The following is a 26231-nucleotide window of genomic DNA, read 5'->3' on the forward strand; positions in this document are numbered from 1 at the left end:
AAGACACATCATCATTAAAATAACAACTATCAAAGACAAACACAGAATCCTAAAGCCAGCTAGGGAGAGAGATAGTAACATATAAGGGAGCCCCAATATGGCTAGCAGCTGACTTCCCAACAGAAATACTGCAAGCCAGAAGGCACTGGCAAGAACTATTCCACATAATGAAAAGCAAAGGCCTGCAACCAAGACTGCTCTACCCAGCAAGGCTCTCAATTAAAATGGAAGGCGAAATAAGCAATTTCCCAGACAAAAGAAGGCTACAAGAATACACCTCCACCAAACCAGTACTGCAAAATATGCTAAAGGGACTGCTTTAAGATGAAGAAAAAGTTTCTATGAATACCCATTTCCTTTCACAGTTGCCAATACTTGATATTACCAATATTTTAAATACTCATTAATCTGATTGTGAACAATCATGTTATTTTAATTGTTCCTTTATTATTTGTTGAAACTAAACCTGTTTTTGTATATTTCTTGCCTATTTCTATTATTTTTGAAAAAAAAGCTTTAGATGACTTTTTGGTATTCTTTATCCATTTGTTTGTAGAGATTTGTAGAACTTTTTTCCCTAAAAAAAACCCCTTATTAACCATGTTTTAGATGTGTTGCAAATACTTTTCTATTCCATTCCTTGTCCTTTAACTTTTTTTACCTGTATATTACTAATTAGTTAAATGTTTAATATAGTCCTATTGTCAATATTTACTTCATAACTTCTGGTTTTGAATATTTTACTTCAGGTCATATAAAATATTAGTTCTACTTTCTTCTAAAACTCCTTAGATTCTACATATTGATTTTTAACTCACCTGTATATTTCTTGTATAATGTGTGAAATAGGGCTCTATATTTGTTTTATTTCAAGTAATAATGGTCCATGATCCTTATTTGTTGAATAAGGTTTATTTTACCCATTGATTTGAAATATCAACTTAATCATATATTATATTGTTAGACAGACATATAGTTTGTCTCTAAAATGCTCATTATATTTCATTGATTTACTTGATTATTTCTGTGCTGGTGTCATGTTGGTTTAATTGCTGAGACTTTATAAGGGTTTTAAATTATTTTAATATTTCATAATTAACTTTGACATCTAAAAAAGTAAATAAAAGCAATCTACATTTAAGAAAGAAAGAAAGAGAGAGAGAGATGGAACTTCTACCTTTTGTGACAACATGGATGGAACTGGAGAATATTAAGCTAAGTGAAATAATCCAGTAGGCAAAAGACAAATACCATATGATCTCACCTATAAGTGGACTCTATTCAACAAAATAAACTAACGAACAAAATAAACCACAGGCACAGAAACATGGAGCAGACTGAAAGTGACCAGAGGGGATGAGGAAAGAGGACAATGGTGGAAAGAAGGGGAAGGGACTAGACAAATAACATTTATGAATGACCCATGGACATGGATAACAGAGTGGGACTTGATTGTGGGAGTAGGGGGTGGGGGTTGGATGGGTGGAGTGGGGTAAAGAGATAAAAATTGAAGACACCTATAATAGAATAAACATGATTTATATATTTAAAAAAATAAAATTAAATTAAAAAAAAAGAATACCAGCAGTGCAACATTTCTTAAGGGAGTGTTTCTTGATTACCTCCAGGGTTTCTTCCAAACTACTGACTCATTCTGCAACTACTAATGTGGATTGGAAGTTCATTAAGTTAATAGTGTTGCCTTGGTACTTAGTTGCTTTAAATGACTAGTAATTTGGTGCTCAATTAATCAATTCTTTTTCTGCAACATTCTCTGCCTTTCAGACACTTAAGGGTACTGAAAATATCAGGGGGAATTTTTATAAAGTATATGATTATCTAATCACTATGCTGTACACCTGAAACCAATACAAAAAATAAAAAAAATAAAAAAAATAAATACCATGTAAATGGTAATTAAAAAATATATTTTAAAATGTGCAAAAAAATCACTGTTTCCAGGAGAAGAATAATCTGGATGAGCCTATATCACATGACCCTAATCCTAGATTCAGAAAGGCATGAGAGGCTCCTTACCAAATGAAATAAGAATGCAAGGAAAGACATTTCACAAAGAGAGTTGAAGTAGACCAAAAAAAGTACACACTGACTACATCTACATACACAATTAAATCTGTATGGGAAAGTATTCTAACAAAATTAAAAAGCTAAAATTTTGAAAAATAATTTTCAAAAAATTCACACAGAGAAAAATGCTAATTTATCTTAAAACTATATATTATGCCACATTCTTTGATAGAAGCAATAAAACAAAAAATTAATGACAAGAAGATAACTTAAAATTTAGCTTCTTATTAACTCCAAGTCTCTTCATTTTTATCAAATAGTAAAGATAAAATAGAAAGTGAAATGACAAATTAATAATTAAATGATGATGATAACACTACATATAAAAGTTATACAATATGGATAAAGCCAGATGCAGAGGAAAATACATAGTTTTAAATGTTTTAATAACAAGTCACTTAAGCTTATATTTCAAAAAACTAAAAGAAAAAACTGCAAAATAAAAAAACAATGGAAAAGGAAACAGTATTTTACTAGATTTTTCAGCTAATTTTATATCATCTTCTTCAGTTCCATGCTAAAACTCAACAGTGATTGATAATTTTATAAAGATTAGTTGCAGTGTGGAATCTGAAATCATATCAATGAACTTTTCCTATTCTCTTACATTGAAATCAACAGGTCTATCTTGCAATTTGAATGGATTTCTTTTAGCCATGTATGATTTTATAACGTCATATATTGATCATTTAGAAAATATAGTTCACCAAGTTATGCAAATCTTGAGAAAGTGATTTAGATGACCTAAATCAATATCTGTAGGTAATGTGTGAAAATGAGTAAATTAAGAGCAAGTAGTAGCAGATTCTCAGGAGTCATAACAGTGGTAATTATCAGAAGAGAACGATTGAGGCACCAGACAGCTGCCCTTAAACAGCACTTTTAATGGGAATAAAACAAAAAGTCTAAGAAGAAAACACTGGTTCATATTTTAATTGATAGCATTTATATAATACCATTATAAAATTTACATTTAAAAGGTGTATAATTTATAGTCAATAGGGTCTTACAATAGATAAAATATAAAGTTATCATCGTTACCACAATTTTCCCATTTCTTAGTTTAGCAATCCTGGAAAACAGCTTAATTAATACAAGTTGTTCTTAATGAAATCATACTGTTTGACAAATAGTACAGCTTCATTTGTGGGATTTTCTATTTTTTCATCTAGTTCATAAGAACATCATGCAAGACTTTGTTAACAGCATCCCTAAAATCAAGATACAATAACATCTGATAATTCAATCAAAACAGAACTTGAATAAGTTTGCAGACTTTTATTATAATTTCAAAGACAAAGAGGTGCTGAGACAAAGAAATATGACCCAGATGAAAGAACAGATCAAAGCTCCAAAAATAGAACTAAGTGATGAACAGATAGCCAACCTATCAGATGCACAGTTCAAAAACACTGCTAATCTGGATGCTCACTGAATTGGCTGAGTATGGGCACAAAATGGAGGAAAAAGGGAAGGCTACACAAAGTGAAACAAAGAAAAATATACAGGGAACAGTAAAGGGAAGGAAACTGGGACTCAGATCGGCGATTGGGAGCAGAAGGAAGAGATAAACATTCAACCAGAACAGAATGAAGAAACAAGATTTCAAAGAAATGAGGAGAGGCTTAGGAACTTCTGGGACAACTTTAAATGTTCCAACACCTGAATCATAGACATGCCAGAAGGAGAAGGGGAAGAGCAAGAAATTGAAAACATATTTGAACAAAAAATAAAGGAGAACTTCCCCAATCTGGTCAAGGAAATAGACTTCCAGGAGATCCAGGAAGCTCAGAGAGTCCCAAGGAAGCATATACCAAGGTGCATCATAATTAAGTTACCCAAGATTAAAGATAAGGAGAGAATCTTAAAAGCAGCAAGAGAAAAGGAGACAGTTACTACAAAGGAGTTCCCATAATACTATCAGCCAATTTCTCCAAAGAAACCTTGCAGGCAAGAAGGGGCTGGAAAGAAGTATTCAAAGTCATGAAAGGCAAGGACGTACATCCAAGATTACTCTGTCCAGCAAAGCTATCATTTAGAATGGAAGGGCAGATACAGTGCTTCCCAGATGAGGTCAAGTTAAAGGAGTTCATCATCACCAAGTCTTTATTATATGAAATGTTAAAGGGATTTATCAAAGAAAAAGATCAGAAACTATGAACAGTAAAATGACAACAAACTCACAATTATTAACAATTGAACCTAAAAAGAAAAACAAAAGCAAACTAAGCAAACAACTAGAACAGGAACAGAATCACAGAAATGGAGATCAGAGTTGGGGGTGGGGAAGAATGGGGGAAGAGGTACAGGGAATAAGCAGCATAAATAGTAGGTACGAAATAGGCAGGCGGAGGTTAAGAATAGTATAGGAAACAAAGAAGCCAAAGAACTTATATGTATGACCCATCAGCCTGAACTAAGTGTGTGTGTGTGTTGGGGGGGAACTATGGGGATGGGCAGTGCAGGGTGGAGGGTAATAAAGGGGAGAAAAAAAAAGAAAACAAAGACCAAGTATTGTTACTTTTTTTACTAAGGAACTGACTACACAGCTCAGTTTCCCAAAGCATTATAGATCTGACATGTGGTTTATTAAGTATAATTTGTATAATCTACTTCATCCATAAACTGAAAAATTTTTTTCTATAATTAAGCCAATTCCTTTTTAGTCTCCAAGATTCCCTTTTTAGGAAAGCTGGCCATAAAGGCTGTTACTAGTAATGGAAGGCATCTGGTATCCTGGTACTCTTTTAACCCTTGTAAATTTATATTTAAAATGGTTAAATTGGCTCTTTTTAAGAATCTCTCTAGCCAATATTTGATTTCTATTTTTATTGCAGTGTTTAGCAATTTTTGATTTTGCTTAATTTAGAATCTGATTTATTTATGTAGAAACTTTGATAGTAAACAAATATAAGAAGATTAAGATACTCTATTATTCAGTTGAGCTTGTATTTTAAAATATACTTTCACTAACAGTATCATTTTTGTGCAGAGTCTGCAATACTTTTTGGCTTGATTCTTCTAAGAAGTTTGTGAGGTCATGAAGTTGTGAAGTGAATTGTATAGAGTTAAGTTTCCATTCTGTGACTGGGAAGAAGAGCTTTCCTCTGTGTAAAGCTCATTCTGGAAAGTAAAAACTAATACCATTATTTTGTGTGTGTGTGTGTGTGTGTGTGTGTACAAGATACAAGAAACATTATACATAGGACAATGACATCTCAGTCCCCTTCAAAGTAGGAACCTTGGGACCCCACACAGTTCTTCCAATTGCCATCAGCTGCCCTGGTGTATTTTCCTAAATCTCATCAATGATCTGAAATCTTTTCCCTTTCAAAGGTGATTTTTGTTTTAGGAAAAGCCAGAAGCCACAAGAACCAAATGTGGGCTGTAGGAAGGTCTAGTCACCTGGATGATTTGATGTTTCACCAAAAACTCTGCAGGAGACATAATGCTTGAATGGGTGTATTGTCATGATGAAGCTGCCAATCACCAGTTGCCCATAGTTGAAGCATTCTGAATCACCCAAATAGTTTCCATGGAGGAATTTTCCAACTTAACACAAAATGTGATGCAGATTCATTGCTCTACACTCAAGTCATTCTGAATGTGATGGCCACACAGTACACATGCTCACTCAATGGTATCTACCATCCCCACTGACTAGTACAGTGAAGTCGTCATTGTTCATGCATGCGCATTTCAGTCCACTCTTCTTGGTGGCCAGGTTACATCGATGCACAAACTGTTCTCGTTATATTAACAATTGTTGGACTTTTTCTGGAAAGAATATATATGTATGTATGTATATGTATACATGTATACACGTATACATACACACCGACACACATATACTTCTTAAAGCATGGCTGACACTAGAGGAAGGCAAAAGAAGTTATGGGCTTTCATGTAGTAAACATGCTGATTATAGTCAGGTCTGTCCTTTTTCTTTATACTTGGGCATTGTCACCTAACAGCTTTACAGTAATTAGATTTTGGTATTTGATCTTTTTCTGAGATCAGGGCTGAGGTGAATTGAGATGGGTTAAAAATGATTAAATTTTAATCCAGAAAAAAAAAGCTACATAATAGTGAAGACATCAATGATGACTTTCAGTGGTTTTTAAACATCAAGCTCTGCAAATTAAATGTTTATAAGACTTGATTCTGATCTCAGCCATTGTGCCATGCTTTTTAAGGAACTGTTACAGTAGCTGGTATTTGAATGGAAAGAATTAAACATAGAGTATATTTAATTTTATTTCAAAACAAATTGCTCAAGTTCCATAATAAAAATTTAAAAGTTAAATATTCCTCCTTTTAGTTCTTATATAAGACATTATTATTAAAAGAGAAAAAAGATTAAGCAAGTTTTCATTAATTGTTATACAAGGTTTGAATGTGTATGAGATCATTACTTTTAGCTCAAATTGCATACCACACTGAAATGTGAAGCAACCCTAATAAACATCTTAGATCCTGTCTGTACCCTCTCTACAGAAAGAGCATTAATGTCTACATAGGTAATCCTAGAATTATCAAAGCGATTATTAGGTTGATACTATTTTTTTCCTCAGTAGTAGCATATTACTATAGTCCCTCTGTGAAACACTTCTATAATTTAAATCTGAAATAAATAAAGAATATGTGGCATCTGCCATTGTCATAGAATTATTCTAGAATTACAAAGCATGGTAAAATCCTTCTCATAACATATCAGTTATAGTTATTTGTACCTAATAAAATGGATTTTCTTATAATTCATAGTAAAACTACTTTGAACTGTGTAACCAAGAGAGTACATTCATCTAAGTTAAATACCTTTTTCTGGTGTCTCAGTAATACATACCCATAAATAGAAAATTCAGGGAAAAAACCCATAGAAGTATTTTTACCTCAGTGTGGTGATTGCTCGGGGGTAGGGGAGAGGTGGGTGGGTGGAGGTGAAAGAGGGTATATGGGGATATATGGTAATGGAGAAACTACAATTTCAGAAAATTGCATCACTAAAAATAAATACATAGATAAATAGAGGGAGGTATAGTAAAGTATACAAATAAAAAGAAAATAGCTACAAAGAATACCACCACTTAGAGATAATAGTGGTTAGTTTAGGTTTTAAGGTGGTACAATGTGGATGATCCATTTCTTAAAATGGATCACAATTCTTAAAGCACATGACATTTAACCCTACTCTTTTGTTTGGCAAATTAACAAACAAATTTCATATTAAAACAGATCATTGAGAAAAGATGATGTTTAACTCTTTCCATTCAAATCCCAGCTACTTATTCTAATTCTGGATTTTTGCTTCCTGAATGAGAATCAGAGCAATAAAAAAATAAATAATTTATCTACCGCTGGTGAGTATATTACATATCTTATAGGACATCCTCTAAGGTATGGCTCCTTTTTGTTTGCTACTTCCTCAATTTCCACTATTGTCATTAAAACTGCACAATTAATAGTTCTCATTACTTGAAAGGTACGGATTCTTTGAAAATCAATTAAATGGGCCCTGTTCATAACCCTAAATGCTTTTGTTACTTTCATTGTGATTGCTTTCAGTTGATTTGGAATTTTGTGAGGTAAAGCATTCAAGGTACATGAAAAGAAATAATTATGCCTTTTCCTTCATCCAGCTTCTCTTTATACATAGCGTGATATTGCATTTTCTCTCACTCCCTCAATGCCACTTTATAATATGAACGCATATAATTCTTTTCTTTGTTAATTCAGGTCTCTCCCAGATCTCTGGCACTCCAAGCTTCTCCCATCTTTTACATTTCAGTATTTCTGACTGTTTTCCCCCTTTTCCCCACAAAGTAGGTGTCTTCTCTGTTTTTACTCTTTCTCTCTATCATCTCTATCTATTTCTATCTCTATCTCTATCTCTATCTCTATCTCTATCTCTATCTCTATTTCTACCTCTACCTTTACCTTTATCTCTATCTCTAGTCCTTTCATTCTCTTTCATTATCATTTTTGGTGTACATTTACAGCTCTTTTAGCCATATTTCTTTTGTTATGTTGTCCTCACAGTTCCCAGCAATATTACGTATGAGTACAGGCAATATTCCTGTACCAGGCTGGCATGAACAGCTTGAGAAAGTCACGTGGCCAGCCCTATTAGAGAGCTGTGATCAATGTGGCATGTGGCCAGCCTGGGCCCAGCAACCAGTCATCAAATTAAGCATTGTTTGTAGCATAGAATCTCTTTAACCAGTTGTACAAGGAGAAAAATAAACTACAACAGGACTCTTACTGGAAACAGATTTTCCTATAATGATGGCAGGGATGATAGTCTAAACTTCATCTGGCTATAGAACTGGACCAGGCTCCTGTAGGCTCTCTGCTCATTCAGATGTTTACAGTTTGGTCACTAGATTATGGGGAGTTCGGGGAAGAGGGAGAGTCTGAAGTGAGCAATAAGTATGCCCAGGATGCCAGGGAGGGCATAAGAGGAGATTGGAACTTAAACATTTTGCTAAGCAGTATTGTTGCATTTCAATAAAGAGTGGGGTTACATTTTGCATATCAGGTCAAGGTCAGCCTTTCAGGTGATAAATTTGTCCTCACCCACATTCTGTCTTCTTATTCTCATGAGACAAGCAAACATATATACTTGACAAATATTTTGCCCATTTTACAGATAAGAAATTGAGACTCAGAGGGAGCAGGTAACAAGGGTCAGTGTTAGAGCTGAGATGTAAAGCCAGAACTAACTCCAAAGACAAAGCTGTTGGAACTAAAATTATTACATGACATCATTTTTAAATGTTCTTTAATATTTGCTAAAAGATCGTGAAGATATTTAGTTCTTGTGGCAAACTTATGAAATAGTGTGGATCTTATTATTAATACCTTTTTTAAGTGTGGGAAAGCTGAGGTTTACAGAAGTTACTTTTTGAAGAATACTGGAAGACTGAACAAAAGAATGAACATCATTAGGATGTAGAATCTGGATTCACACACTGTCAGACTTTCTGATTCTGCAACCCATGTTCTGCTATTACACCATGATACTGCCCCCAAATTCTGGCTCTTCTTTACAAAAACAGCTTTGATAACACATGGTCAATAGTCATACATTTAGAACTGTTTTTTTCTGGTATTGAGTTAGCACTCAACCAATTACATTCTCCTATCTGGTTCTCCTTAAAAATAATGGAAAATGATTGGTGGTCAATTAACTGGGATTGGAAAATGGTCTGTGACTGTGCAACACAACTACACTAACTGGAGTTTGTGGAGTGAAACTTGGGGTTCAAATCTAAAATCCAAGTGTTTGATGTCTCATTTATGTTCATTTGAAATTTCTTTTCTGGGAGAACTTTGACATTTCATCAAACAGAGAAAAATAAGTGTTTTATATTGCCTACATGCAATATTCTAGAATAGGGGCAAGTGTGACTTCTTCCTTGAAGCCTACCCTACCTGTTCTAAGTAGAGCCAGTCAGACCATTTTCCGTGCCTAAAGCACTTTTTTTAAGAAAAAAAACTAGATTATATTTTTTATTTTTTCTTCTTCTAAGCTGAAAACACTTTTTGTTATTTTGGATGCTTCCAGGGAAGTCATTAGAGAAAAAACCAATTTGTAATATTTCTCCCACAACATCTTTCTTCTGGTTATGTTTTTAAAATATATTTAATTGATTATGCTATTACAGCTGTCACAATTTTCCCTCTTTTACCCCCGCCACACATACCTCTCATTCTCTCCAGCAATTCCTCCCTTTAGTTCATGTCCATGGGTCATGCATATAAATTCTTTGGCTACTCCATTTCCTATGCTGTTCTTAACATCCCCCCATCAATTCTGTAACTAAAAATTTGTACTTTTTAATCCCTGAATCATTTCCCCCATTTTCTCCTTTCCTCCTCCTGATAACCCTCCCAATGATCTCCATATCTGTGATTCTGTTTCTGCTCTTGCTCAGTTTGTTTTCAGATTCAATTTTAGATAGTTGTTAATTTATTACTATTTTAATGTTCATAGTTTTGACCTTCTTCTTTTTCTTAAATAAGTTCCCTTAACATTTCATATAATAATGGCTTTGTGATGGTGAACTCCTTTAGCTTGACCTTGTCTGGGAAGCACTTTATCTGCCCTTTGATTTTAAATGGTAGCTTTCCTGGATAGGGTAATCTAGGTCGTAGGTCCTTGCCTTTCATAATTTTGAACACTCCTTGCCAGTCCCTTCTAACCTGCAAATTTCTTTTGAGAAATCAGCTTACAGTCTTTGCAGGCAACTATCTACTTTTCTCTTGCTACTTTTAAGATTTTCTCTTTATCTTTAACCTTTGGAAGTTTGATTATGATGTGCCTTGGTGTGGTCTTCTTTGGGTCCATCATGTTTGGGATTCTTTGTGCTTCCTTGACTGGTATATCTATTTATTTCACCATATTAGGGAAGTTTTCTTTCATTATTTTTTCAAATAAGTTTTCAATTTCTTGCTTTCACTTCTCCTTCTGGTACCCTTATGATTCAAATGTTGGTATGTTTGAAGTTGTCCCAGAGGCTCCTTACCCTAGCCTTGTTTCTTTGGATTTTTTTCTTCTTGTTCTGATTGAATGTTTTTTCTTTCTTATGTTCCAGATCATTGATTTGATTCTTAGCTCCATCCCACTCCATTGTTGATTCCCTGTAAGTTTTTCTTTTCTTTTTTTAAAAAAGATTTTATTTTTTTTAGAGAGAGAAAAGGAGGAAGTGAGGGAGAGAAACATCAATGCGTGGTTGCCTCTCATGCACCTCATATTGGGGACCTGGCCTGCAACCCAGGCATGTGTCCTAGACTTGGAATCAAACCAGTGACCATTTGATTCACAGGCCAGTGCTCAATCCACTGAACCATATGAGCCAAATCTGTAAATTTTTCTTTATTTCACTTAGAGTAACCTTCATTTCTGCCTGGGTCTTTTTTATGCTATCAAAGTATGCAATGAGTTCCTTGAGCATCCTAATAACCAGTGTTTTGAACTGTGCATCTGAAAGATTGCTTATTTCCATTTTGTTTAGTTCTTTTTCTGGAGTTTTGTTCTGTTCTTTCATTTGGGCCATGCTCCTCTGTCTCCTCATTTTGGCAGTCTCCCTGTATTTGATTGTTTCTATGTATTTGGTAGAGCTACTTTGACTGCCTATCTTAGTAGAGTAACCTATAGTAGAAAAGTACACCCATGAGTTGGATAGGGTGGAGCCTTAGGTAATTGCCAAGGCAGGGCAATCTGTGTGAACCAGACTGATAGACTCTGATATTGTGTCTATCAATATCAGCAGATAGACACTGCTCTGTGGCTTGGTGTCAGGGAGGGCTCAGAAAAGGGTCAATGGCTGTTGCCTGGCCTCTGGAGTTATGTCTGGGAGGAAACTGTACCCCAACATTCTCCTTGATGTTATATGCCACTGGTGATCTTCCAGCTGCTGCCCAGGTGCTGAGCCCAGGTGGAGTTTGTCTGTGTGCCAGGGCCCAGATGGAGTAAGTCCTAAGTCAACTGCAGGCTCTTTAAGAGGAGATGCTTGAGAATCCCAGAGTTTCTTCCATTGCCCCAATCCCCCTGGTTTTTATAGCCAGAAGTTATGGTGACTTATCTCCCTGGTACTGGAACCCGGGGCTGAATGGTCTGGTTTGGGGCAGGGACCCCTTGCTCCTGAGGTATCCCTCTCAATTGTTAACCACCACACGGAGATATGAGATCACCCGTTCTGTGTCTCTGTCTTGTGTCTCTACCCCTCCTACCTGTCTGGATGAATGTAGCTTCTTTAATTCCTTTGTTGTTAGATTCCATACAGTTTGATTTTCTGATGATTCTGGGTGATAGTTGTTTTGTAATTTAGTTGTAATTTTTGCTGTGATTGTGCAAGGAGGTGAGCTGTGTTTACTTATGCCTTCATCTTGACCAGAAGCCTCTCTTCTAGCTAAGAGCCTGGAGGTGTGGGCAACACAGGGAGGCATCCCAGGTAGTGAGGCTGGCCTGCTTGGTCCTCTAGTGGAGCCTGTTTGCTGCCATCCATTCAACTTCAACACCCAGTGGGCAAGGAAAGAGCTAAAGCACTTTTTACATATCTTAACTGGAGTCCATATGAATTGTGCTGCAATTATTTGTTTATATTTCAGATTGACCAATAATGACTTGTTAATCTTTTTTCTTCCCATTAACTAGATTATGTTTAACACATAATAAGTGTCCAAGAAACAATTATTGACTTGATTAATCAATATACCCACTGCAAAGTAAGATACATGTTCACTAGTTTGGAAAGAAATTAGGTGGTTTCATTTTCTTTTTACTTGAAATAATTTTTAAATTTTTAGTTACAGTTGATATATACTACTACAATAGTTTCAGGTGTACAACCCAGTGATTAGACATTATATAACTAAGTGATCATCCCAAAAAAATCTAATTCCCACCTAACACTATACGTGGTTATTACAATATTATTGACTACATTCCCTATGCTATACATTACATCCCCTTGACTATTCTGTAACCACAAATTTGTATTTCTTAAGCCCTTCACCTTTTCCATCCAGCTTCCATACCCCCCTCCTATCTGGCAACCATTGAAATGTTCCGTTTCTATGAGTGTGTTTCTCTTCTGCTTGTTTATTTTGTTGTTTAGATACATTTTGTGTGGTATAAGTATTGTCACCCCAGCTGTTGTTTGTTTCCATGTTCATGAAGTATCTTTTTACATCCATTTACTTTCAGTCTGTGTGTGTCTTTGATTCTGAAGTGAAACTCTTGTAGACAGCATGTATAAAGGTCTTGTTTTGTTGTCCATTCAGTCACATACATCTTTTGATTGGAGCATTTAATCCATTTGCATTTAAAGTAATTGTTGATAGATATGTATTCATTGCCATTTTATTATTCATATTTTTGTTTTTTCCCTTATTTTTCTTAAATAAGTTTCTTGAACATTTCTTATAATACTGATGTAGTGGGGATGAACTTCTTTAGCTTTTTCTTGTCTGGGAAGCTCTTCATCTATCCTTCAATTTTCAATGATAGCTTTGTCCGGTGGAATAATCTTGCTTCTAGGTCCTTGCTTTTCATCATTTTGAGTATTTCTTGCCAAAACCTTCTGGGCTGCAATGTTTCTGTTCAGTAATCAGCTGACAGTCTTATGGGAGCTCCCTTGAAGATAACTGCTTTTCTCTTGTTGCTTTTAAGATTGTCTCTTTGTCTTTAACTTTTGTAATTTTAATTATGAAGTCTTGGCATGGACTCCTTTGGGTTCATCTTATTTGGGACTCTGTACTTTCTGGATCTGTATGTGTATTTCTATCACCAGATTAGGGAAGTTTTCCATCATTATGTTTTATGTAGGTTTTTCTTCTTTTCTTTTTTTCAGTTTACTAATTACTGTTCTTTTTTATTTTTTATTATATTTTTCCATTACCATTTATCACCCTTATACCCGCTTCTCTTGTAATCACCACATTGTTGTCCATGTCCATGAATCCTTCTTCCTTTTTACTCAATCCCTCCAGCCCCTAACCTCCACCCCACATCCCTCAGACCTGTAAGCCTGCTCTCTATATATGAGTCTGTCTCTATTTTGCTTGTTAGTTCAGTTTCTTCATTAGATTCCACATATGAGCGAAATCATATGGTATTTTTCTTTCTCTGACTGGCTTATTTCACTTAGCATAATATTCTCTGGGTCCATTCATGTTGTCACAAAGGGTAATTTTTTTTTTTTTTTTTTTACAGCCGAGTAGTATTCCATTGTGCAAATCTACCATACTTGTTTTATCCACTCATCTACTGATGGACACTTGGGCTGTTTCCATATCTTGGCAATTGTAACTAACACTGCAATGAACATAAGGTAATACAGTGGAATCACTGGGTCTAAAGGCAGATCCATTTTTAATTTTTTGAGGTATCTCTGTATTGCTTTCCACAGTGGCTGCACCAATTTGCATTCCCACCAAAAGCACAAAAGAGTTCTCCTTTTTCCACTTCCTCGACAGCATTTGTTTGTTTTTCTTTGTTGATTTATTGATGAAAACCATTATGATTTGTGTGAGGTGATATATCATTTTCATTTTAATTTGCATTTTTCTGATAATTAGTGATGTTGATAATTAGTGATAATTTTTGTATGTCTATTGAACATCTGTATCTCCTCCTGGAGAAGTTTTCAATTTATTGTTCTCTCTTTCTTTTTGGCACTCTCATGGTGTAAATGTTGGATGCTTGAAGTTGTTCCAGAGGTTCCTGGCACTATTCTCATTGTTTTTGTATTCTTTTTTCATTGTGCTGTTCTGATTGGGTATTTTGTGCTTCTTTATCTTCAAAATCTCTACTTTGATTTTTCTGCTTTACTCCACTGTTTTTTTTTAAAGATTTCTTTTTTAGAAAGAGGGGAAAGGAGGGAGAAAGAGGTAAAAGAAATACCAATGTGTGAAATACCAATTAGTTGCCTCTTGTCTGCACCCCAACTAGGACAGAGCTCACAACCCAGGCATATGTCCTGACCAGGAAACAATCTGGTGATCTTCTGCTTTGCAGGACAATGGTCATCCAACTGAGCCATACTGGTCAGGGCTCTACTGCACTGCTGATCCCCTCTAATGTATTCATTATATCAGCCAGTGTGTTCTTCCTTTTTGACTGGTTCTTTTTCATGTTTTCTATCTCCATTTTTGTGTTTCCTATTTCATTGTTGAAGTTCTCATTAAGTTCATTTACTCTTCCCCTGAGTTCATTGAGCATCCTTATAACCAGTGTTTTGAATTCTGCATCTAGTAGACTGCTTGTCTCTACTTTGTTTGGTTCTTTTTCTGGAGTTTTGTTCTTTTTTTTCTTTTTTCACAGTTGGTACTTGTTTCTTTGTCTCCTCATTTTGGCAGCCTTCCTGTGTTTGTTTCTATGTATTAGGTAGAGCTACTACATCTCTTAGGCTTGGTGCAGCAGCCTTAAATAGCAAGTGTCCTGTAGGGTCAGCCTCCCCAATCACCCAAGCCAGGCACTGAAGTGTGTCCCTTGTGTGAGCTGTGTAAATTCTGCTGTTGTAGCTGAGCCTTGATTGTTGCTGGCACCTCAGTAGGAGCGATTTTCTCCCAGGTCAATTGGCCATGAGGGCTGGCTGCAATTATTATGGAGGATCAGCTGTGCAAGGGCCATTTCCTTGGTGTTCTGGTGCCTGCCAAGTCCACCCCTTGAGTGAGTCTCTGTGGAAGAAGTTGGGTGGTACTTTGATGTGGCCTGAAGCTATCCATTATGTGGGCTGGCTCTGGGGCCTCCCTGGAGATGCAAGCCAAGGTCAGCTGTCACCTGTACCTTGTTGCATGGGGTTACTTGGCATTATCTACAAAGTGGTCTGCACATGGCTGCCACTTGTGCTGGGCCTGGAGGTGCCAAGAGGAGGCCAAGCTGTGAACTAAGGCAGGCTACTACTAGTGCCAGGCCTGGGGCCACTTAGCAAGAGTTATGGGGCATACTGAGGTCAGATGTTCTTGTCTGAAAGATTTTGGGAATGTCTGAAGCATGAGGTAAGATAAGCTGTTATATGAAAAACTACTGGAAATGGCTTGGGTTGGGCCCATAAGCTGGAATCCTTGGGGAAGGATCTCAGGGAATCACCAGGATGGGGCAAACTGTATTAGCCAGGCTGATGGAACCTCAGACTTTGGGCCCACCTGTTGACTGTGTTCCAGAAAAGGAAAAATGACCTCTTCCTGTACTTCTGTTTGGGAGAAAGCCACCACTCCAGCTTTTTCCCTGGAGCTGCACAATCCAGTTCCTCCCTGTGTGTCACAGCACTGGAACTCAGAGTAAGTGAGTCAGAGTAAGTCCACGTACAGGCCTTTAAGTGGAATACTTGGGATCCCAGAAGCCTTCCAGCTCACTCAACTATAACCTCTGATGGTTTTTAAAGGCAGACATTATGGGAACTTGTTTTACCAGCACTTGAACCCTGGGCTTGGGGCCCTGGTATGGGGCTGTGATGCTTCCCTCCTCAGGGAGGTGCCTCTGCATCCAAGGTATGCCCCCTGATTTTTATCCAACACATTCAGGTGTGGGACTAGTCCATTCTGTGTGTTGTCCCTTCTACCAGTCTCAGTGTGACTTCTTTGTATCCTTAGTTATAGCACTTCTGTTCAGCTAGATTTGAGGCAGCTCTGAAAGATGGTTGTTCTGTGGCTTAGTAGTAATTTTGAGGTGGTTGTGGGAGGACTGAGTGCCACATTTACCTATGCCTCCATCTTACTGGATGGGCTTGGTGGTATCATTTTAGTGGTATACATGATAATATTTTGTCTGTCCTGGAACTTTATATTTTTGATATTCCACATATGAAGAATGAAAGTTTAATAACTCTATAATATTTATAAATTTGATTACTCTTTTGTAAATATAATTATTTTATATTTAATTGCAAAAAGTTGCCTGGGGTAAAAATAGTATTCAACAACTTAATTCAAATTATATGGCTATTTAAAATGGTGATGTTGATCTGTATGTATTTACATGGGAATATGTCTATAATATATTGTTAAGTGAATAAAGAGCAGATCAAGAAACAGCAATTAAAGTGTGATCTCATTTAAAAAAATAAATTCTACATAGTTATAGGAAAAATTCTAGAGGAATAATAATGGGAGTAATATTTATATTCTTTATAATGAATGACTACAAAGTTATAGGTATGGAATTAAGTGCCTTCACATATTATTTTAATCCTTACAATAACTCCATTAATTATATTATTATTCATTATTATGTAATAATAATGAATAATTATTATGTAATTAATTAGTTGCATATAAATATATACTTAATTATATAAAAATATATGATGAATTATATTTATTGTCCCAGGCACTATGTTATTATAGAGATACAGCTAAAAATCACCCAGACACAGTACCCAGTTTTTTAAAAAAAATTACAGTTTATATTCAATATTATCAATTTTTTGTATTAGATTCAGGTGTACAGCATAGTAGACAATCATGTACTCGAAAATGTATTACCCCCAAAATTTCCAGTACTAACCTGGCACCATGGTTAGTTGTTATAATCTTATTTACTATATTTCCCATGCTCTACTTTATATCCTCAGGACTACTTCTTTTATTTTTTAATTTTTTAAATTTTTAAATTTTTTATATATTTTTTCTCTTTTAAATTTATTTTTTTATTGTTCAAGTACAGTTGTGTCCATTTTCCCGCCACTACTTTCCCCTGTCCCACCCACTCCCACCTCCCACCCTCAATCCTTCCCCACTTTGGCTTTCATCATGGGTCCTTTATACATGATCCCTGACTTGACCCTTCCTTTCTTTTTCCCCATTACTGCCTCTCACCTACCCCCGGGTTACTGTCAGTTTGTTTTTTCTTTCAATGTCACTGGTTATATCTTTCTTCCTTGTTTTGTTGAACAGATTCCACTTATATGTGAGATCATATGGTATGTGTCTTTCACCCCCTGGCTTATTTCACTTAGAATAATGTTCTCCAGTTCCATCCATGCTGTCATGAAGGGTGGGAGTTCCTTCATTTTTTTTTTTTGCTGTATAGTATTCCATTGTGTAAATGTACCATAGTTTTCTGATTTACTCACTTACTGTTGGGCAATTAGGTTGTTTCCAATATTTAGCTATTGTAAATTGTGCTGTTATTAACATTAGGGTGGATAGGTTCTTTTGAATTGGTGTTTTGGGATTCTTAGGGTATAATCCCAGCTGGGTGGAATTGCTGGGTCAAAAAGCAGTTCCATTTTAAGATTTCTGAGGAAATTCCAAACTGTTTTCCCCAGTAGCTGCACCAGTCTGCATTCCTACCAACAGTGTACTAGGGTTCCTTAATTTCTTTCTTCAGTGTTGTGTGGTTTTCTGCATAAAGGTCTTTTACCTCCTTGGTTAAATTTATTCCCAGGTACTTTATTTTTCTTGTTGCTATAGCAAATGGGATTTTTCCCTCTGATTTCTGCTTCTGATATTTCATTGTTGGTGCACAAAGATGCCTCTGATTTCTGAATATTGACTTTGTATCCTGCTGTTTTGCCAAATTCACTTATTAGGTCGAATAGCTTTTGGGGAGTCTCTGGGGTTTTCCATGTACACTATCATGTCATCTGCAAACAATGACAGTTTTACTTTCTCCTTTCCAATTTGTATGTCTTTTATTTATTTTTCTTCTCTGATTGCTGTGGTTAGGACTTCCAATACTATGGTGACTAGAAGTGGTGAAAGCAGACAACCTTGTCTTATTCCTGATCTTAGTGGGAAAGCCTGTTGAGTATGATGTTGGCTGTAGGTTTTTCATATATAGCATTTATTATGTTGAGGTATGCCCCCTTTATTCTCACTTTGCTGAGTGTTTTTATCCTAAATGGATGCTGTACCTTGTCAAATGCTTTTTCCACATCTATGATATGATTATGTGATTTTTGTCTTTCCTTCTGTTTCTGTGATGCATTACATTTATTGATTTGCGAATATTGAACCATCCTTGCATCCCTGGAATAACTCCCACTTGATCATGGTGGCTGATCTTTTTAATGTATTACTGGATGTGGTTTGCCAATATTTTGTTGAGGACTTTAGCATCTATGTTCATCAGCAATATTGGCCTGTAGTTTTCTTTCTTTGTTGTGTGTTTACCTGGTTTGGGGATTAGGATGATGCTGGCCTCATAAAAAGAGTTTGGGAGTTTTCTCTCTTCTTGGGTATTTTAGAATAGCCTGGGAAGTACAGAGGTTAGTACTTCCTTTAATGTTTTGTAAAATTCTCCTGTGAAACTGTCCAGTCCAGGGCTTTTGTGTTCTGGGAACTCTTTGATTACTACTTCAATTTCACCAGCTGTTAACAATATTTTCAGATGTTCTGCTTCTTCTTCAATCAGTTGTGGAAGGTTGTATTTTCCTAGAAATTTTTTCATTTCACCAAGGTTTTCAAACCTCATGGCATATAGTTGTTCATAGTAATTCCTTACATTCCTTTGTATTTTTGTACTATCAGTTGTTATTTCTCCTCTTTCATTTCTGATATTATTTATGTGGGTCCTCTCCCTTTTTTTCAGGGTGAGTCTGCTTAAAGCCTTGTCGATTTTGTTTATCGTTTCAAGGAACCAATTCCTGAGTTGTTGGTCCTTTGAATTGTTCTTTTAGTCTCTATGTCATTCAATTCTGCTCTGATCTTGATTATTTCCTTCCCTCTACCCATTTTGGGCTTTGTTGTTGTTTCTCCAGTTCTTGAAGATGTGGGGTAGAATGTTTATTTGAAATGTTTCTATCTTTTTTTAGGTAGGCCTATATTGCTAGAACTTTCCTCTCAGGACTGCCTTCACTGTGTCCAATAAGTTTTGGACTGTTGTGTGTTCATTTTCATTTGTTTCCAGAAACTTTTTGATTTCTGTCTTGCTCTCATTATTGAACCATTCATTGTTTAATAGCATGCTACTCAGTCTCCATGAGTTTGAATGTTTTTGTGTTCTTTCCTTGAAGTTGGTTTCTAGATTCAAGCTCTTGTGGACCAAGAAAATGCTTGTCATGATTTCAGTTTTCTTGAATTTGTTGAGGCTTGTTTTGTGTCCTATCATGTGGTCTATCTTTGAAAAGGTTCCATGTGTATTTGAAAAGAATGTGTATTTTGCTTCTTTGGAAGGCCTTTGTTTTGAAATCTATTTTGTCTGATATAAGTATTGCTACCCCTGCCTTTTTTTCTTGTTAATTTGCTTGGAATATTTTTTTCCATCCTTTTACTATCAGTCTGTGTAAGTCCTTTGTTCTGAGGTGGGTCTCTTGTAGGCAACATATGTGTGGGTCATGTTTTCTTATCCATGCAGCTACTCTATACCTTTTGACTAGAGTACTTAACCCATTTACATTTAAAGTTATTGATAGGTATTTATTCATTTTTTTCCTTTGTTCCTGTCGTTCTCTCTTTCTCACTCTTTTTTTTTCATCTTCCTAAAGCAGTCCCTTTAGCATGTCTTGCAGTGCTTGTTTGGTGAAGGTGTATTCTTTTGGCCTTCTTCTGTCTCAGAAACTCCTTATTTGACCTTCCATTTCATTGAGAGCTTTGATGGGTAGAGCAGTCTTGGTTGCAGACCTTTGCTTTTCATGACTTGGAATATTTCTTGCCATTCCCTTCTGGTTTGTAGTGTTTCTGTTGAGAAGTCAGCTGTTAGCTGTATCGAGGCCCCTAGTATGTTACTACCTGTTTGTCCCTTGTTGCCTTTAGGATTCTCTCTTTGTCTTTGATATCTGCAATTTTAATGTGGCAGGTGATGTGTCTTGGAGTAGGCCTCATTGGGTTCCTCTTGAATGGGACCCTCTGTGCTTCCTGGACTTGTGTGACATTTTCTTCCCTCAAATTAGGGAAGTTTTCCATCATTACTTTTTCAAACAGGTTCTCTATCCCTTGCTTCTCTTCGCTTCTCCTTCTGGTATCCCTATTATATGGATATTATTATGTTTCAGGTTGTCATGCATTTGCCTTAATTCCTCTTCATTCTTTTTGAGTCTTTTTTCATTTTCTTACACTTTCTGGGAGCTTTTTTCTTCCTTGTTCTCCAGCTTGCTGACTTGATCCTCTGCTTCATCTGTCCTGCTTTTGATGCCTTCTACTATGTTCTTCAATGCAGAAATTGTATTCTTTATTTCCTCTTGCCTCTTATTGATAGCTTCTATGTCCTTTTTCATGCTTAAATAGTTTGTGGTAAGTTCCTCATAGTTTCCCTGTAGGTTTTTGTAATTCTCTCTGAGCTCACTGAGCTCATTGAGCTTCCTTAGCACCATTGTTTGGAACTCAATATCTGAGGCAAGTTTACTTGTCTCTTTTCGTTTAGTACTCTTTCTGGGGATTCTACCTTTCCTTTCAATTTGGGGTGGTTTCTTTGTCTTCCCATTATTGGTGAGACTCTTATGTTTTGTTCCTGTTCTTAAGTTTGTCTGTTTTTACTTCACTTTCTGTGGTAGGAGACCTATAAGATCCAGTGGTGCCGTTTCCTTGATCTCCTGAACTTGATGCTTTTTGGATGCCTTTTACACCATTTATGTTGGCTCTCTGGAAGTAGTTGGCTTTTGATTGTTGTTTTGTTATTCTTTGGTGTGTCCTCTCTCCAGCTGATTGACTGAGGGTAACTCTGCCCACCACGTCTTGTGTGTTTTTGTGCAGGTGCTGCCAGACCAAAACCACAAAGCCCAGGAAACAAAACTACATCTGCAAAAATAACTCCCTCCGCTGCTGTAATTTCACTATTAACAGCAAATGAACCAGTATTAATAAGGCTGTAAAGAGATTAAGACTAATATAAGAAAGGAGAGTAGTAAACTATTAATAAAAAATCTAGTGGCTTAATATGACAAACTTGATGGACCCAAAAGAATGTTGAAAAGCTATGTAGTAAAGAAAATATCTCAAATCATGGAGAAGACCACAGTGGATTTCATGTTGGTAGCCTCTAGTATTTACCACTGATTTTTCTTTCTGGATCTGCCTTTGGTGATGTCAAATGTTGACCCCGTCTGACCTTAGGCATTCTGTTTGAGACTTCCATGAATCTACTCTCCGTGGCTGTCTACTTCAGTTGTTAATCTAGTCACTCTCCACTCAGCAGTCAGGCCTAGGCACCACAGGTCAGGGCAGACTCCCTCCTGGGGTCAAGGCTATTGTTTCCCCTCAGGCTCCTGCTGCTCAGAGGGGGATGAGCTGCTGCCTGATGGCTGATGCCCTATGGGGGATGACTCAGCACTGGTATCCCTGTGGCTACTCCTCATTTCTCTTCCTAAAGGCTCCTCCCCAGTCTTTCCTTATGCGTCTCTAGCTTAATCTGCCCTTGCCTTTGCCAAAGCCCAGGATAAGTGGCTGCAAATAAAAATTTATGCATTGGCCCTTTAAATGGCTCTTTGGTCTCCAGCCTCCTATCTCTGGCAGAGAGCAACCCTGCCAGATTTTGCAGCTGGCTGTTATCTGTGTACTTTTTGGGCTCTGGTGCTATAGGCTGGGGATCACTGCTTACGATTTAGACCACACTCCTCTCAGGGGGATCCTACTGACTGTTTAATGTCCCTCTGGCACTGCTGCCTGTGGGCACCCAGCCTGTCTTCTCGTCTCCATTGCAGTCCTTACCAGTCAGGTTGTGCTAAAGCTGATTCTTCTGTCTCTCAGATGTTATAAGGCTTCTCTTTCACTATTGTTCAGTTGTTTGTTCTGGGAGATTTCTCCACAATTTAGTTGTAATTCCAGATTGATCCTGGGAGGTGGTCAGTGTGATTTCCATTCATTCCTTCACCATCCTGCATCTGTATTTTTTATGTTGTTTTATTACAATTATCCCAATTTTCTCCCACTGCTCCCACAGTCAGTCTCCATCCTGTTGTTCATGTTCCTGGGTCATTTACACTCGTTCTTTAACTAGACCTTTCCCTTTCTTTCCTCCCTTCTCACCTCCCCCCCTCCCCTCTGGCTCTGTCAGTTTGTTCCTTGAATTCATGCCTCTGGTTCTATTTTCCTTAGTTGTTTGTTTTTTTCATTAGGTTCCTGTTATAGGTGAGATCATATGGTATTTGTCTTTTGCTGCCTGGCTTATTTCACTTAGCATAATACTCTCCAGTTCCATCCATATATAAAAGAATATTACTTGGCCATAACAAAGAATGAAACCTTACCATTTGCAATAGCATAGATGTACCTAAAGGGGACTATGCTTAATGAAATGTCAGTCAGAGAAAGACAAATAACATGATTTCACTTATATGTGGAATCTAAAGAACAATATAAATGAACAAACAAAACAGAAACAGACTCATAGGATACCCTAAACAGACTGATGGTTCCCAGTGTTTTATCATCATCCTAACTCTACAGATAAAAATTGAGAGGTTTCTCCACCATCATCAGTCTTCTGGTACAATTTCTGGTTCAAGAAAACATACAGATTCACAAGACTCCCATAGGCTACATTTATCAACAGTCTAATCAGATGGATATAGCACAGAAACCACAGTTTGCCAAAAGGCAGCAGCATCAGGCCCTCCTTCCTGTGGGAGTCTTTGCCGAAGTTTGCACAATCTTCCAACAGCCATCATCTTCTGTCCCTCAGATGATGACTCGGACCCAAGGAGTAAGATCCACATTGGGCGAGTATGGGAGTTACCCTGACATAAAAATGTCATTTACCATGTAACGACTCCACAGGTACAGGGTCCAGGGTCCCTATAGGAATCTCTACCTCCATCACCACCATCAGGTATTTATAGTTAATTTCTTCCAGTCCAAAGGAAGTTTTCCAATCACAGGTCATTTCAAACATAAACAACACTACCTAGAAACACAATTAATATTTAACTCCTATCAAATTACCAGAGAAACAGAACTAGAGATTGAATAAAAGGTCAAATTTTCATGCAGAAGAATGGGAAAGGGTTTTGTTCAGTAGCTTCACAGTAAGCAAGTTGGCAGAGTAGATTCAAATTTAAGTTTTTCTGACTCTAAATCCTAGCATCTACAATTTATTGAATGGTTAAAGAAATAATTTTTTGGAGGAAAGCTTATAGACAACTTTAACTTTCTTCTTCAGACTTCCTGAATTCTCAGATTTCTTTTTGTAATAAACATGAATTTCTTTGTAACTAAAAAGAAATATTTTCATTAAAAAGATGAGGAACATGAAAACATGCTTTTGCTATAGCATTAAGTGAAAGTTGCCAGAAACAAAATGATATATACACTTGCACTGTGATTAGGATGATGTGAAAAGAAAGAATGCAGAGAGGAAGAAGCTGAGGGCAAATACAGCCTGACAATAATTGAGTCAGGATGGTTGGCTTATGAAGGACTTTTTTTGCTGTTTTCCAGATTTTCTATGAAAGACATGTCATTCTTGGAATAAAATAATATACATTTCTTAAAATAGAAAAGGAGATATGTTTAGCTTATAAAATATTTCAAATGTAAAAACCAAGAAAACATCATCCTAGGGTAATAAATTTAGTTCTGTATTTATTTGTATAAGTGAATATACTTTTAGGCAAATAAAGTTTATGTTAGGAATTCAGAGTTCTCAAATTATCTCAGAACACACACATGGACATGAAAGATGGGAAGGTAGATTAGAAAACAGTTCTGTTCCATTCCTGAAGGCCACTAATGCAACTGTAAGAATTTTCCCAGGGCTGCTGCTGTGTCCCTGTCCTGACACTATACTATTTAATGCATTACAGTAACTTTTGTAGGTTTGGGTTCACATAGTTGAGTGGGAATGCTATTGCCCAACTCCTTTCACATGTTACTTGCCTATATTTATTTCAGGATGTAGCCAATTAATATTTCATTTTCTTCTAAAACTCACATTTTGGGCTTTGTATGATCCTTCTTTAGCCAAAGACTCATATAATTGGATAGCTGCTGTTATGTTTTGCATGCCAAAATTTCCAAATAGCAAAGCATCAGCCATTTTCTCCATAGCTTTCAAATTTCCCATGTCAGCTGCCTTGGCAAAGAGTATGTAGGCTCTGTTTCAAGAATAAAAAGTTAGAAGTTTGATTATCAAAACTTCTAAGCTTTTGTTTCTAGAACTCCATTGTCAATGTTCTTAATACAGTTTAGCTGGTCTATTACATCTCTAGACCAGTCGATGTTTTTTACCCCTAGATTATCCTAAGATTATAATTACAATATATCTGACATAGTGAAGCTGATAAAAAAGAAGAAATATATATGATACATTATGTTTCAAGCTTATGTACCAAGTGAAGTGAAAAATTGAGGCACTTGTCCTAACGTAGCAAACTCCAAGTTCACTATGAGTACTTGTTTTATAAAATGAACTCTGAAATATATAACAATATAATAAAAATCATTTAAAATAATCAAAAATGGATCATCACATCAAGGAAGTTACTATTAAGACAACAGCCCCTTAATATTCAGAAATAATTTTTTAAAATACAACATATTCTTTGGCAGATCAAAGCCCAGCTGTGTGAAAAAACAATAAGTTAGCAAAAACTGATGGTTATAAGGGCTCTAAAGTTTGACAGCCTGGGTTCAAATCCTGGCTCCACCACTTGATATATTTTGAGAGTTTTGGGCAAGTTACTTAACTTCACTGTACCTCTATCATCTATGGAATGGGGATAGTAATAGTTCCTATTTTATAGGGCTCCTGGAAAGATTCTATGAGGTAATCTATACGTAGTGTTTGGTGTAGCAACTGGTACAGAGAAAATAATAAATTTAGCTACTACTACTACTGCTACTACTGCATAGGTTCTAAAATTTATAGCATTGTAATTTATCTCCTATAATTAGTATGTATATGGTTTTAAAACTTAGTGATAAGTTTTCAATACAAATGCCATAGGACTTCCTTACATTGCATTTTCTGGGGGATCAGAAGTCACCTGGACCTTATCTGTGTGACAATAGTGATAGAGAGACTTGCAAGGTCAAAACTTGTGTCAGAAACACAGAGTAATTTTGGGATTTAGTTTTACTATTATAACCTCCTTTTTGTAGTGGTAAGACAAGAAAACATTAACCCCTACCTGTGACCTTGACTCGAGTGCAGGAATGAACACAAATCTAACATTGCTATCAACTCAGATGGATTAGGAGACAGCTTTATGTACCACCTTTTCAGATGGATGCTAAAATAACCTGCTCTTGGTAAAAGGCTGGAGCAGAATAGAATGGACAAAAAGAGATAAGACTGAGTAATATCTAGATAGGCATTAGGGACCTGGATGGCAAAACAGAGAGTAGACTCCAGTGAAATAAAAAGAAGCTAGAAGGTTAAGCCAAAAAAAAAAAAAAAAAAAGTCAGAACACGCTGGTATTCTCGGGGAACAGAAAGCAAATAACATAGAAGTTCTCAAAGGTCAATGTAGGTAAATATCTGGCATCTAGGGATAGGTTTGACATCAGGATACAGGCTCCTAAAGCCCTTCTGTTACACGGCTTGTTGTTGCAACTGCATAGCTTGCTGCAGTGCTCAGACTAGAAGGGCACCAATATGGACCAGGGCAGAGAAACCTTGGACTGAAGGAGCCAGCAGTATATCCATTCACTGGTCCTGGGGGCAGTAATGGGTTGCAAAATCAATCCTGCTATGCGTCTTTGATTCCAAGGGAAAGGTGAGTATTTGTCTCCACTCAGGAAAGTCCAAGGTGATATAA

At 36.5% G+C, this 26231-nt stretch overlaps 1 protein-coding gene across 1 annotated transcript in view; it reads right to left on the reverse strand.

Annotated features, from left to right (window-relative positions):
• The window catches only part of SEL1L2 (SEL1L2 adaptor subunit of SYVN1 ubiquitin ligase), a 127166-nt gene that overhangs the window by 67742 nt on the left and 33193 nt on the right, over positions 1-26231 (reverse strand). Inside the window, exon 3 of the mRNA XM_054574180.1 lies at positions 24404-24566. Coding sequence (XP_054430155.1) covers positions 24404-24566 — 163 coding nt within the window. The remainder of the gene's footprint in view (positions 1-24403; positions 24567-26231) is intronic.

This window comes from Pteronotus mesoamericanus, unplaced genomic scaffold, assembly GCF_021234165.1.
Source record: "Pteronotus mesoamericanus isolate MK-2021 breed Mesoamerican mustached bat unplaced genomic scaffold, CSHL_Meso_final contig_25, whole genome shotgun sequence".
Classification (NCBI taxonomy): domain Eukaryota; kingdom Metazoa; phylum Chordata; class Mammalia; order Chiroptera; family Mormoopidae; genus Pteronotus; species Pteronotus mesoamericanus.